This window comes from Thalassophryne amazonica, chromosome 1, assembly GCF_902500255.1.
Source record: "Thalassophryne amazonica chromosome 1, fThaAma1.1, whole genome shotgun sequence".
Classification (NCBI taxonomy): domain Eukaryota; kingdom Metazoa; phylum Chordata; class Actinopteri; order Batrachoidiformes; family Batrachoididae; genus Thalassophryne; species Thalassophryne amazonica.
In genome coordinates this window covers 11,806,235-11,821,288 of record NC_047103.1, presented here as the reverse complement: position 1 = coordinate 11,821,288, position 15,054 = coordinate 11,806,235, and the positions used below count along the sequence as shown (strand labels likewise).

General features: G+C 40.5%; 1 protein-coding gene across 1 annotated transcript in view; it reads left to right on the top strand.

Annotated features, from left to right (window-relative positions):
• The window catches only part of relch (RAB11 binding and LisH domain, coiled-coil and HEAT repeat containing), a 76,458-nt gene that overhangs the window by 26,750 nt on the left and 34,654 nt on the right, over window positions 1–15,054 (top strand). The window contains 5 exon segments of the mRNA XM_034182354.1: window positions 4,328–4,422; window positions 8,715–8,841; window positions 9,018–9,178; window positions 12,670–12,745; window positions 14,926–15,021. Coding sequence (XP_034038245.1) covers window positions 4,328–4,422; window positions 8,715–8,841; window positions 9,018–9,178; window positions 12,670–12,745; window positions 14,926–15,021 — 555 coding nt within the window.

The window sequence follows — 15,054 nt, the reverse complement described above, 5'->3', positions numbered from 1 at the left end:
TTCTGTATCCATCAGGAAAGGAGTCAAGAACAGCTTGATTTCTTTCTCAATGACAGAAAAATCCTGGAAGCTCTGACTGAATTCTGCCTTGAGAGATGTAATCACAGACCCATATTTCTCTTTTTGGGGAAGTGCGCAGCATTGATGTTGCGTAGTTGTGTCTCCAAGAGACGGCGCTTTGCACAAAATGCTTTCATGTGCACATAAAATTATGGTACAAGCTGGTCTTTCCCTTGTAGGTGCTTGTTCAATTTAAGATGATCAGTAAGATCAACTGGAAATGCCAGGACTACCAACCATACAGGGTCACTCAGCTCAGGAACAGTCCGGTCCTTCTCTCTCAAAAAGGGGTCAATTGGTCAGTTGTGATGGTACTTGGGGAGAACCGTCCTGAGGTTGCAGTGGTTAAACTCTCCAGCTATAATAAATACAGCGTCCCAGTGTTTAGTCTCTTGTTTGCTGATGGCATCATGCAGCTGGCCGAGTGTGCAAGCAGTGTTAGCTTGTGGTAGTATGTAAACAGCTGTTATAAACACAGCGCTAAACTCAAGAGGCAGGTAGAAAGGTCTGCACTTCAATGTCGCCAGTTCACTGACTGGTGAACAGTGTTTTTCTACGCACCACTGTTTGCATAAACACGGACGCCGCCACCTCTGTTTGCCAGATGCTGATGTCTGCATTCCACGGTAAACAGCATCCAGTATATCTTCTTCCGTCAGCCAGGTTTCCATGAAAATGAGAACACAACACTCTCTGATCTCACTTTGAGTTGTAATTCTTGTTCTCAGATCGTCCATCTCATTTTCAAGGGAGTGGACATTAGCTAGCAGCAGGGTAGGTAGCAGTGGCCTGGTAGCCCTAGCTTTTAGCCTTGTTTCCACCTTGTCCTCTTTGCCAACTGCTCATCTCACCAAAGGCCGGGTTGCTGTGTCCTCCCAACGTAGAAGAAAGCCAAAGTCCGAAAGGCTAAATGATAGTTCATGAAGAACCTTGCTGATGTTTAAAAGTGCTGCTGTAGCTTACAATCGCGTACGTGTACTGTACATTCAACATTAACAATAAAGCAATAATAAATAAAAAGAAGTGTCAGTGTTGGGACCGTAGAACAGAAACGTCTCCCACGGTGGGCGCCATCTTGTATATTGTGTGTGTGTGATTGAGGTGTTTCCTTCATTCCTTTTGGATAGCTCGGTGCACACATCCTTTTTCAGAATGTGTTCAAACCTTCTTCCTGATTTCCTGTGATGTTTCAGCTCCTGCAGAGCCTGGCCAGATACAAACTGTGTATACTCTTTAGCTTTTAATTTTGCTTGATGGTCTTTTTGTACCTTGTGTATTGATGTCTGTATTTACCCTGCTGAGGTTCTTCTCTCCTGTGTGAACTGATTTTCAAATTTTACACTCGTATTTCTGAGACATTCTGGGCTTTAAAAATCAAAGTTTATCTATGTGAATTATTCAGGATTTTTTTCTTTTGATCATTGAGATTCTGACTAAAGTTAAAAAAAAAAAAAAAAAAAAAAAGATACATAGTTCTGATAAACCTTTGGTAAAGCTGTTACAGCTTGAACCAAAACAAAGGAAGCCAAAAACACCCCAATGACAGTGTTGCATCATTTCCCTTCCTTCTCGTCTGGAGACCCACTTTTATTCTCTGGCTTTTAGCTCTGCATGAGTTGTATGGTCCTCTGTTGTCTTTGGCTCAGTGTTTTATTTATTTATTGTTTTTATGTTTGTTTATTTATTAGTATCTGACTGGGTTTATTGTTTTGTATAGTTGTATAATCGTTTTTATGTGCAGCACTTTGGAAACTGTTCTGTTGTTTAAATGTGCTATATAAATAAAGTGGATTGGATTGGATCCCTTCCAGTCAACTGTAATGCTTGATGATGATGATAATAATAATAGTAATAATACTAATAATAAATCTATATAACACTTTTTGATACAGTTCAAAGTGCTTTAACATTTCCAGTGACATAAAAGCAATATGAATTAGAAAAACGGTTCAAAACAATAAAACCCATTATAACAAAAACACCCATGATGTATGTACATACCATATATTCCACATACCATATTTTCACTCTATGAATAATAATAATAATAAAATGTCTTATATAGGGCTTTCCCAGGATTTAAAGCACTAAACAAAATAAACCAACAATGAAAAAATAAATGTACATTCTAACAATGTACAAACATCCCAAATTAAAGAGCTGATGGTAAATGATTTTTTTTTTTATAGGGGTGAATGATACTCCAGAAAATACGGCAGTATGATAATATAGTATGATACATGGCGTGAACAAGACCAGCCAAATACAAGACAGAGACACCTGACTCAGATATGTCCTTAGTCTGGATTTGAAAAATCTCAAGAGTTTCAGCCTGTGTTAACCCAACTGTTTTAAGAATACTCAGATATCGGAATTTAAAAAGAATACTCAGATATTGGAATTTAAATGTGGACAATAGGGTGTCCCAAAAAATGCCAACTTTAAAAAATTTTGAGTCTCACCCACCAAAAGTTTCCTTTTGGTGAGTCATCGTCACATGTAAAATTGTTTGCCAATCAGAAATTATTTAGAGGTGGCTCAAGGTCACCAAACATTGAAAATCTACCTGCGACAATCCGCATTGGTGCAGTATTTGAAATGTCATATCTCTGCCACTGTTAGAACTATTACATCACTACTTTTCATTTGTGCACAATTTCCTTTGGTAATTTAAAAATTGATGGGTCGTGCCATTCTCCTACAAAAATAGCAAAGAAATGGTAAAACCTGGTTTGCCAGTTTTTTGCAGATCTGAAACCTGGAAGACTGGGAAGTGAAAGAAAACTATAGCACTGTATGGACACTCACCAGTTTTAGTCTCTCTAAACACTAGAAACATTGATATATTCCATATGAAAGCATCACAGTAACATATTACATACCTTTAACCAGCAGCTGATTTTCAGTATTCATATAAGTATTTTCATTGCACTAATTATACAGAAATGATAAAAACGGCCCTAAGAGAGTTTTTTTTTTTCAACATTTATGATTAATCTGTAAGCACTTGCAGAATGCAGACAGTTATCAACAAAGTACCAAAAATATTAAACAAAGCCATAAAGGCAAAATAAAAAGTAAGTAAACACAGTATTGTAAATATAGCATGTAAATAAATTGTCTAACTGACAAATATCATAGGCTGACTATGAAGCCCAGTTTCTGCACAAATTGGGTTTGGAGCCAAGTTTGGACCTGTATAGTCACTGCAGTAAACATCTAGCACCCAATCTGCTGCTGTTATTTCTAAATTACCAAAATAAACTGTACACATCTGAAAAGTAGTGATCTAATAGTTCTAAAAGTGGCAAAGATATGACATTCCAATTATTGCACCGATGTCGATTGTCGCGGATAGATTTTCAATGTTTGGTGACCTTGAGCCACCTCTAAATAATTTCTGATTGGCAAACAATTTTACTTGTGAGAATGACTTACCAAAAGGAAACTTTTGGTGGGTGAGACTCAAAATTTTTTAAAAGTTGCCATTTTTTCGGACACCCTAGTGGACAAGATAGTGAAATATCTACATTAAGTAAAACAAATAAAGCCATACAACAAAACTATAATGGAATCTCTGTGTATAAAATGCACAGGTTAAATAAAGGTCTGGATCTGGATCATCTCCAAAATTCAGTGGAGTCTTCCATGCCTTAATATCTATCTGTGGTGCAAATTTGGTGAGAATCTGTGAAGTAATTTTGACATAATCCTTCAAAGCATATATAAAGTGAAATCTTGATCCAGAATCCGGATTTGGATCCAAATCACCTCCAGAATTTAATGGGTTCTTTCATGGCCTAATATCTATCTGTGGTGAAAATTTCATCAAACTTCGTGCAGTAGTTTTGATGTAATCCTGCTAAAAGACAGACAGACAAGTAAACGCAGGTGATTTTATTCCGTCCTTGGTAGACATAATCACAAAAGCAATTTTTGTTACAGCTCTCGCTGACACACTGGCAGCAAAGCATCATGGGATGCAGAGGCTTCAAAAGTAATCTGAAAGTCTCCACACTGAAACAAACTTCAGCTCAAGGTTTTGTTATGAGGTTTCTACACACAAATACAAAATTCTAGTCCTATGAAAGAAGATTACAAGTTGATTTCTGACCTTATGACCTCTTTCAGGTGTTTTGCTTTAATTTGGCATGTGCATTATTTCAGTGGAAAAGCTGTGCAACTGGATGATTAGAAGCTTCTTTTATTATAGTGTGAACTGCTTCATAAATGTATTTATTGTTATTATTTGTTAATCTCTCTCCAGCAGCAGACGGAGGTGGTCCAGGAGCTGGAATACCAGATCAGCCTTCTGAACAGCGAGAAGCTGAGCCTCGCAGAGCAGATCAGGAAACTACAGAGGTGTGTGTGTGTGTGTCTGCTGCTCAGACCAGGATACTAAGTGTGCAGTACTTATAGTCTGTGAAATCGAGAAACTGTCAGGGTTCCAGCTAGACCCATTTTAGTGCTGGGTAAATTAAGCCTGGGTCCCACTGAATAATGAAGGATGAAGAAGGAGCCACGCATGGGTGTGTCACGATTATTCGAAGAATGACCTACGTTTTCATCTATCACGTATCCGCTATGAAGGTGCCTCTGTGTGCCTCTCTGTACCCCGCATGTTCCATGTAGCAGCCTCTAGTGAGCCACAACCGACCTCTCATTACAGCCTCGAATGGCTCGCATCAGCCACACTAAGCCACGTAGTGCCATGATCGCCATGATAACGCCATGTTGGTGTACGTTTAGGCATGAGTTTGATCCAAACCTCCAGCCCTCCCACACCTAGTCCCTTTAAAGTATGGGTTTTCAATTCACAGATTCACAGCAGAATTTAAAGATGTCCCATTTTTTAAAACGCAGTCCAAAAATAGACAATCCAGCATAGTTATGCAGTTGTGCGCTGTGCGCCAGGCTGCTGTCCACCTGTAATGCACCAGACCAGCTAGACCCGAACCACGGGTTCCTGGAGAGCCGCCTCTGTGCTCCTCGCTGGCTCTGCGGCTCTCTGGCTTTTCTTCTGCAGCTTTAAACACACAAAACTTTGTCCGTTTATTTCTGCAATATTGCTCTTTTGTGCACATGCTGCTGTTGTCCTTTCATGGAGAGCCGCATCTGTGCTCTTTCCATCCGTGGCTGGCTTTATTTTTTCACTGGCTTTAAACACAGTCATTTTTACAATGTGATTCCACTTTTAACTTTGTGTTTGTCCGTTTATTTCTGCAAAAGCGCTCTTTTGCGCGCGGTGCCATTCTGCATACAGAATGAAGTGGCCGCTTTATTATATACACCTGTGGATCATTTTCACAATATATATATATATATATATATATATATTCTTCCACTTTCTAATAAATAATCGTAACAGTTGTTGTCTTCTACCAAGCTGCTTGCCTGTTGTCCTGTAGTCCATCCCAGCCTTGTGCAGGTCTACAGTTTTGTCCCTGGTGTCCTTAGACAGCTCTTTGGTCTTGGCTATGGTGGACAGGTTGGAGTGTGATTGATTGCGTGTGTGAACAGGTGTCTTATACAGGTAACAAGTTCAAACAGGTGCAGTTAATACAGGTAAAGAGTGCAGAATAAGAGGGCTTCTTAAAGAAAAATTAACAGGTCTGTGTGAGCCAGAATTCTTGCTGGTTGGTAGGTGTTCAAATACTTATTTGCAGCAGTAACATACAAATAAATTATTTAAAAAATCGTACATTGTGATTTCTGGAATTTTTTTTTTTTTGTTGTTTTTTTTAGGTTATGTCTCTCATAGTGGACATGCACGTAAGATGAAAATTTCAGACCCCTCCATGATTTCTAAGTGGGAGAACTTGCTCTCCCACTTAGATTATATATATATATATATATATATATATATATATATATATATATATATATATATATATACACTCAACAAAAATATAAACGCAACACTTTTGGTTTTGCTCCCATTTTGTATGAGATGAACTCAAAGATCTAAAACTTTTTCCACATACACAATATCACCATTTCCCTCAAATATTGTTCACAAACCAGTCTAAATCTGTGATAGTGAGCACTTCTCCTTTGCTGAGATAATCCATCCCACCTCACAGGTGTGCCATACCAAGATGCTGATTAGACACCATGATTAGTGCACAGGTGTGCCTTAGACTGCCCACAATAAAAGGCCACTCTGAAAGGTGCAGTTTTGTTTTACCAGTCACTGTCTGGTGTGACCACCATTTGCCTCATGCAGTGCAACACATCTCCTTCGCATAGAGTTGATCAGGTTGTCAATTGTGGCCTGTGGAATGTTGGTCCACTCCTCTTCAATGGCTGTGTGAAGTTGCTGGATATTGGCAGGAACTGGTACACGCTGCCGTATACGCCGGTCCAGAGCATCCCAAACATGCTCAATGGGTGACATGTCCGGTGAGTATGCCGGCCATGCAAGAACTGGGACATTTTCAGCTTCCAAGAATTGTGTACAGATCCTTGCAACATGGGGCCGTGCATTATCCTGCTGCAACATGAGGTGATGTTCTTGGATGTATGGCACAACAATGGGCCTCAGGATCTTGTCACGGTATCTCTGTGCATTCAAAATGCCATCAATAAAATGCACCTGTGTTCTTCGTCCATAACAGACGCCTGCCCATACCATAACCCCACTGCCACCATGGGCCACTCGATCCACAACACTGACATCAGAAAACCGCTCACCCACACGACACCACACACGCTGTCTGCCATCTGCCCTGAACAGTGTGAACCGGGATTCATCCATGAAGAGAACACCTCTCCAACATGCCAAACGCCAGCGAATGTGAGCATTTGCCCACTCAAGTGGGTTACGACGACGAACTGGAGTCAGGTCAAGACCCCGATGAGGACGACAAGCATGCAGATGAGCTTCCCTGAGATGGTTTCTGACAGTTTGTGCAGAAATTCTTTGGTTATGCAAACCGATTGTTTCAGCAGCTGTCCGAGTGGCTGGTCTCAGACAATCTTGGAGGTGAACATGCTGGATGTGGAGGTCCTGGGCTGGTGTGGTTACACGTGGTCGGCGGTTGTGAGGCTGGTTGGATGTACTGCCAAATTCTCTGAAACGCCTTTGGAGACGGCTTATGGTAGAGAAATGAACATTCAATACACGAGCAACAGCTCTGGTTGACATTCCTGCTGTCAGCATGCCAATTGCACGCTCCCTCTAATCTTGCGACATCTGTGGCATTGTGCTGTGTGATAAAACTGCACCTTTCAGAGTGGCCTTTTATTGTGGGCAGTCTAAGGCACACCTGTGCACTAATCATGGTGTCTAATCAGCATCTTGATATGGCACACCTGTGAGGTGGGATTGATTATATCAGCAAAGGAGAAGCGCTCACTATCACAGATTTAGACTGGTTTGTGTACAATATTTGAGGGAAATGGTCATATTGTGTATGTGGAAAAAGTTTTAGATCTTTGAGTTCATCTCATACAAAATCGGAGCAAAACCAAAAGTGTTGCGTTTATATTTTTGTTGAGTGTATATATAATTGGACAAACCCTCCATGATATCCCCCATAGGTCCTCTGTGGAACTGGTTTGAAGCTCAAACGGTTCCAAATGTCACCATATTGCCAGTGCCTGACTCCGCCTAACACCCGGCCAGCCCGTGAATAGGTAAAGGGGTGGAGTGTGGCAAGACCGGCGTGACCTGGCTTTGGGCTAATGAAACTCAAACACAACCTCCATATTGGGGTTACCAAACAAGCTAAAGATATCTGGATAATCCCTGTTCAGGTGCTTAATTAACACATACTTTTTGTAACAGGCAGCTTGAGTGTGTGCATTAAAAATGATGACTGACATGTTGTCTGGGTAACAGTGGAGACAAAGTCATCACACTCTCAAGACCTGCTGATCAGTGCTAATGATGCCAAATGCTAAAGTTTCATTCAGCGGAAACAATGGAGCACTGACCTTTTGCACAGTCTGCTCATACAATTAACTACACAGTTAGCCATGTTATTTTAGCCGCTGTTAGCAGCTAGCAGATGGCTCCCTGGACACACTGACACAAACTACCTGCCAGTCAAAGTGACCATGCCCCTAATTATTCATACCTTTGGCTTAAAATAGCTTAAATTGATGAGTTATTTAAAAAAAACACCCCCATGCAGTTCTTGTGAACAGGGAACTAGCTACAGAGACCAACACTGCCCTCCCCCATCATCTTTGTCTCAGGCTCAAGTGGCTGTTCAAGGAACTGTAACATTTGGTGCTTCAACATTTGCTTCTTTTTTCAGCACTGGAATTTGCCACTTGGTGAAATTGCTGAAAGAATGTTTAGCACGTCTTTGGAATATAGCTTCAGCTTCATAAAAAAAAAAGTCAGTTTGACTGTAACATTGCATATTTATTACCATAACTTTGACCACATTGTTCATGAAGTGGAAATAAAATTTAATTTTCTCACAAATACTCTTGCTGAAATGAGAAGCTTCAAACCACAAGTGGAACTTGAGGGCTCTAAACATTATTCCAGTTTAATCGATTTGTGAAACTTAAATTGCTGCCATTAGCATTGTTACAAATTTTCTTGACCTTTGTTACAAACTGTTCCCCCCCCCTATTATAACTGTACTTTTTGGGTGGTAAACATTTGCCTTAATAATAAGGGATGTGTGGATTTACAGTGAGATTCAGACTCTGAAGAGGACTGTGTCGTCGCCACCTCCGACCTCTCTGGATCTGCACCCCCAGACTCCATTAAAAACCTCCTCGTGCACCTCCAACGCCGTCTCCACAGACCCTCTATTAGTGGTATGTAGGAATGCAAAATACACACATTTCCATTACTCTGTTATCCCATCAAAACATCACTGAACTAAAACACACAGTTCACTGTCTGTTGTTTCATTACATGAGGATTTTTTTTCTTCAAGTTTCTGGACATTTGTTCAAAGGAAAGTTAGTAGTAACTCTAGTCCTCTCCTCAGTCCATGACAGATAACAGCCAGTACCCGGACATGCACGGGGTTTCAGAGCCAGACAGTGACCCTCAGCCGCCCTCCACCCAGAACACATCATCACAGCCCCACCATCAGTCCTATAGCAAGCTTAAAAGTAGACCTTCAGTCCGGTTTGACCAGCCTAACAGGTAAGATGCAGATAAATCCTTCCCAGCAAAAGGACTCTTGCTGTCATTAGCGATGTACATGTTTCAAAGAACTGTTTCACCAATACATTATACACCAGAACAGTGATACGCTTGAGTGAGTTCATACTTTTTTGCAAACCCCTTTTCTGTTTCACCGTGGAGCTCTGACTTACACTGCATGTTTGTTCCCACAAGCTGCATGTTTTTTATGAATTCTTATTTTCGGCCGTGTAAGTCATACTGCAGTCCCGTATTGTCTCCTAAAATAAATGTGAACTTCAATACATGCAGTTTAATTTTATACTTGTTTTGCAGTAACACAGTCTCATTTGATAGCTAAGTATATTAACCCTCCGGGGTCCGAGGGCATTTTTTGGACAGTTCACTCGCCTGGCATAAATGTTTTATTATTGCTGTTAACAGCTCTCCCTGCATCCCACAAACAAATTTTATGCCTCTTTTTTTCAGGACAACCTGTTCTTTCATAATGCTTAAATGCTAAAATGCTTTTGTTGTGTTTTATAAGTGTAATAAAGTGTAATAAAGGTTTACAATCACAAATAAAGTGGAAAATAATTTTCCACACACATTTATTCAAAACACACAGCAAACTATAATAAACAACTGTTTTGACACTTTATAAAGGTAATTTGAGGTCTTGTGTGAAAGACTGTACAACAAAAATGTTCAAGCAATAAACACAAATGCACATTTTGAACAATATATACAATATATACAATATATGTGCGTTTATGCTCCAGTCTGAGGAGCGGCCCCTCTCCCTCACCTCATTGATATGGTAAACAGTGCTTTACCCCAGAGGGAGAGAGCCACAGAGTAATCCAGTAACATTCAAATGCAAGCTAGTAGAGCAATCCTGATAGTTACACACTCTTTGTTTGAGCACGTGAGATTGTCATGCGAGGCTCTCCGTCTGCTTTCACTTTTGCTGTGCGTAATGGCGCAGGGTGCATTGAAGGAGTTAGGGGGCTGTTCAAATGGGAAAACTAGTAAGATATCACTCATGAAAACGATCTTTGGTTTATCACGTGAGGTAAATCTGCCATACGATTTGATTTTGGACAACCATGTGATGGTGAACCAATTCTGATTGGACACTCACATTGCGCACATCATCACACAGCTTCTATGAGGAGTACAAAGATGGCCGATGGTGGATCGAAAGTCTGCAGAGTTAACTTTTCAGCAAAAAAAAAAAGGAAGTTTCTATCTCATATCATTAAAAAGTTATTTCTAATTTAGTAAAGCTTGGTCCCAGCCGTCGTATACGATGGCGTCGGCCCCAGAGGGTTAATTATGATAATAACTCTTGGATCTCATGATTATGACAGTAATTGATTGCAGCATTCTGAGGAAGGTAATCTGCTGTTTTCTCTCCAAATGTGTTTCTACTGTTGTCAAAATGATGTATAGTGGAGGAAGACTATTCCTCTTACCACAACATGGTGTTAGGTTATTGTGCCTTGTAGTGATTCATGTTTTGCTGTGAAAATGGTGTTCACTGTATTCTTTGGGTGGCTAGATTCTGCTGTTTGCCATTTCTGTATAGTTACCACACTTGACCTCTAGATGGAGTAAGTTACCAGCCTGCACAGCTGCAGTAAACATTACAGGAACAATTTTAATAATAAAGGAAAAAAAACTGTGTAAGTCAGCGATCACCAACCCTATTCCTGGAGATCACCAGTCCTGCAAGCTTTCCATGTGTTCTTCCCAGCACTTGATTGGCTAAGCTCATCCAATTTAGGAAAAACAATAAAAAATAAAACCAAAAAACCTACGTGGCAATTGATCTCCAGCTGCAAGGATCATGATGCCTGCTCTAAGACACCTCAAGGGCAAAATTTGCAGGCACTGACTTATTTCATTTCTTTATTTGATGGAGACAGTAATCATTAATTAAGAGAAATAAATGTAAATGCGTCAGTGTTATCCCAATAGCTAATTTTCATCTGCTGTCCCTATAGGTTACTTTTTATAGAAATTAGATTGTATTTCATATAAATATGGATGAGACATTCTGGATTTGATTCCTCTGAGGGTTTAGATCTGGGGTTTAAGGGTTAGCGGTTAGATTAGTGCAAGAAGCTGGTGCCTCCTAAACAGAAGGTCCTTGGTTCACAAGCCACCCATGCCCAATCCTCCACATACATCTGGAGTTGCGTCAGGAAGGACATTCATCCTAAAATGTCCCAAATCAACATTTGGATCCATAAACGTGAGCAAAAGAAGGAAAATAAAATAAAAACACTAGTTTCTAGATGGAAGTTAAATGTAATAGTAAGTACGTCTCTTTGGCTGCCCCCTTGTTTTCACCACAGCGGGTCCACCTTGGATCTGCATATTGATTTGTCCACATGTTTTAAGCCAGATGCCCTTCTTGATGAAACTCCATATTAATGGAGAGAATAGACTTGGGTGAGTAATAAAAGTCAATAAATTGTATTTGCCATGAACTTGTAAAAAGTGATGATTCTCTGAAGAACTGAACCTGTTACATCTGATCCACAGTCTCCCTGTAGTTACAGCTTTCGAAAAAATATCTACTGTCATGGATTTTCCCCTAATGCTATTTTTCTGGGGAATCACCCCCTTCCCACCCTCAAATATTGGTATTTAATATGCCTATCTTATTTGGGTTCAAATGAGCAGTATCACTTACATGTTGAGGCAGTGACACCTCCAACATTTTGGCCATGTGGTGCGTTTCTCTGGGCATGATCCAGCACGCAGGTGCCTCAGTGATAAGGACGCCAGCAGGTGGAGAAAGCCAAAAACACGCCCACGTTTCACCTGGCTGTTGGGGACGGTTGATGGATGGATACTTTCGAGAGCTGGGGATGGGCTGGCTGTCTGCCTGTGTGGTTGCAGTCCAGGACCTAAGGTGGTTCTGCGGTGTGGTGCATGTGGCAACCCACAATACCAGCTCATGGATTTGACTTGACCTTTCCTGAGTTGTTATGATCACTGAACACAAAATATGCAAAATCAAGAACATGGAAGCAGTGAGAATGCAAGATAGAACACGCAGCCCAAAGGGGGCTCTTGGTAGGCACCAGATACCCCCCCGACTGTATCAGAGGAGGATGTGTGGGGGTAAAAACAAAACAAAACCCTGACTCTTAAAAAAAAAAAGAAAAGAAAAAAAAAGACAAGTACAATTTAGACATTTTAAAGAAATTCTTTCATATATATTATTCTAAAAATGTCAGATTTATGTCCAGCATCATATTTTTCTGGTCACGTAAGAAGTGCTGAGTCCCAGCTGCTGTGAGTCTGATGGCTGATCCAGGTCCAACTTTGTTTTCTCTCAGGAACCCACCGCAGTGATGACATGGGAGAGTGGCAGCACTACGCTGTCTGGAAGGGTGGGCGGAACCACTCCTCCATCATTGAGTGGTCGGGGAAATGTCCAGGGTTCTTGCGGGAACATATTTTAACCTTAATTGTTTTCGTTTGTGGCATTGCAGGAAGTTATCTCCAGCCTTCCAGCAGGCCCTGCTGTCTGTCTGCAGAATGTGCTCCGACAGCCGCCTGGGAGCAGAGGTCAGCGTGCGCGCACACACACACACACACACAAACATCTGAGGATGTTTCTTTTCTATTTTATTTGAACATGTTGCTGAACATGCAAAGCTGATAATCTGTGGGGGTGGTTGTGGATGGAGAATAAGTAGGTCTTAAATGGTCTTCAGTGTGTCTGAATTAGATATCATGGGGTTTTGTTTTTGTTCATTTTTGCCTTTTCAGTATCAGTGTTTAATCACTTTTAAAAATAATTGCCGTGCTAGTTGTGTTAAACGGGTGTAAACGGCTCATATTGCTAAGTCAGTGTCTGTTGTTAAACATTCTCAAAATATCACAGTGTTTATGCATGTAGACGCCAACCTGCTACAATAACAGTCTAGTCTAGGACTGAAATGTGTAGTACTTCCAGGATGTACTTTTCAGAGGTTCATGTCTGGACTCTTATTTGTATGATGCATCGTAACATCAAAAATGTTCTATCCCCTTTCTCACTTTCATGAAAATTCATCTGGGAAGGTTGTAGTCTTTAACGGTGACGGTTACTGCTGCCCACAAATGTCCAAAAAAAATGCAAAGCCTGTAGTAGTAGTAGTAGTAGTAGTAGTAGTAGTAGTAGTATGACTTCAGCAGAACTTTGATGCTTCCAGAAAACCTCCAAGTGATGTCACAGGATGCACTGCAATGTTACATGCTCCATGCGAATGCAAGGGATTATAAATGTTTGCAAATTTGTGTGGCACCTGATACCCAAGAGCACTTTACACAAAGATGAGTATGGAGTTAAGACCACAAGCCTCAGTGATCGGATATGATTTCAGAGAATTCTTCGAAATGCAAGGAGAAGGAGCACTGTGGATCACTGGTGAAGGTCCCACCGCGGTTTAAATGAGATCGCAACACATTGACTGAATACCCCGATACATCTCGGACCATACAAAGTTTTCCGAGATAGGAACAGTCACCTTCCAATATAAATCTTGAAAATGAGATTGAGGCTTCCTTCTCTGAAAGGAGAGGAGGAGGTGTGTCAAGCAGCAGGTTCTTCCCCTTTAAAGCAACAGGCACAGGAACTCTGACTGAGAAACATTAATATTGCAATGCAAGCACATTTTGGCTGATTGTCTGTGGGATATTTTTTTTGACTATAAAAGAATTTATGCTTGTAATTTACATCATATAACCCCTTTCAATTATGTAACAAAGGCATCAAATTATAGATGCATATTCCAATACATAGATATTCTAGCTAAATTATTTTGTTGTCTTATATTGAATTGTTTGACCCAAAAAATCCTACATTTGTACAGGCGGAAATATGCCAAACATAGATTTCACAATGGCCATCTTGGATTTAGCCCTCCGGTGTTGTTAACCTAAACCTATGAGAGGTATACGGGGGCTTATTTTCTTTAATATCATCCAATCATCTAAAAACCACCATCAAACCTTGCTCAGGAAACAGTGGTCACAGGCTCAATAGGAGGGTTCTCTACTAAGATGTCTCCTTTGGTTTGAGAAAATGTTTTTTTTTTGTTTGTTTTTTAAACAAGATTTTCCTCACACTTCTTAAACCAACTCACTGAATCCACAAAACGGTGCACCACTAACAATCGCTCACGAGAGGTACTTCTGGTGTTGACACTGACATTATGGTGGGCTTCATACGTGGTTGAGGGTGCGAATGTGCCACTAGTTGCAAATAACATTGAGTCTGTTCACAAATGAAAACCCATCAGAGAATTTATCAGTACTGAGGTGTGAAAAGTGTCAAATTAATTTGCTGGAATTTAAGTTGTTTTCTGTGCACAGTAACGCGGTAGATGATGACTGTGTATAGGTTTCCAGTGTCGACAGTTTGCCGTGATGCTCTGCGTATTTTGGCATATCTCTGCCACCTGATGGTGGCACGTTGTTTTATGAAACTGGCTGATTAATTAGCTTGTAAGTGGACTGGCTTGTAAGTCTTTTATTTTATTTATTTTTTGGGGCCTTTTTTTGGTTGGTATTTGTTGTTATGAGTACATATATGTGTAGCCTACTCCCTTTTGTCCGCACAAAACAGGGAAATTGTTTGAGTTTTTGTTTTCTTTTGTTTTGTTTTTTGAGAGATTCTTTTGTTAAGTATGTGTGTGTGCGCGCCGGATAAAAATTCATTAATTCATTCATTCAGGCTACAGTAATGTGGCTTGTCCTTGCAGGTGTCTCGTATAGCTGACAGTGAAGAGAGTGTGATGTTGATGCTGGGCCGGTGTTTGCCTCACATCGTCCCAAACGTTCTTCTTGCCAAACGCGAGGTAAATAAATATTTAAAAAAAAAAATCTCTTCT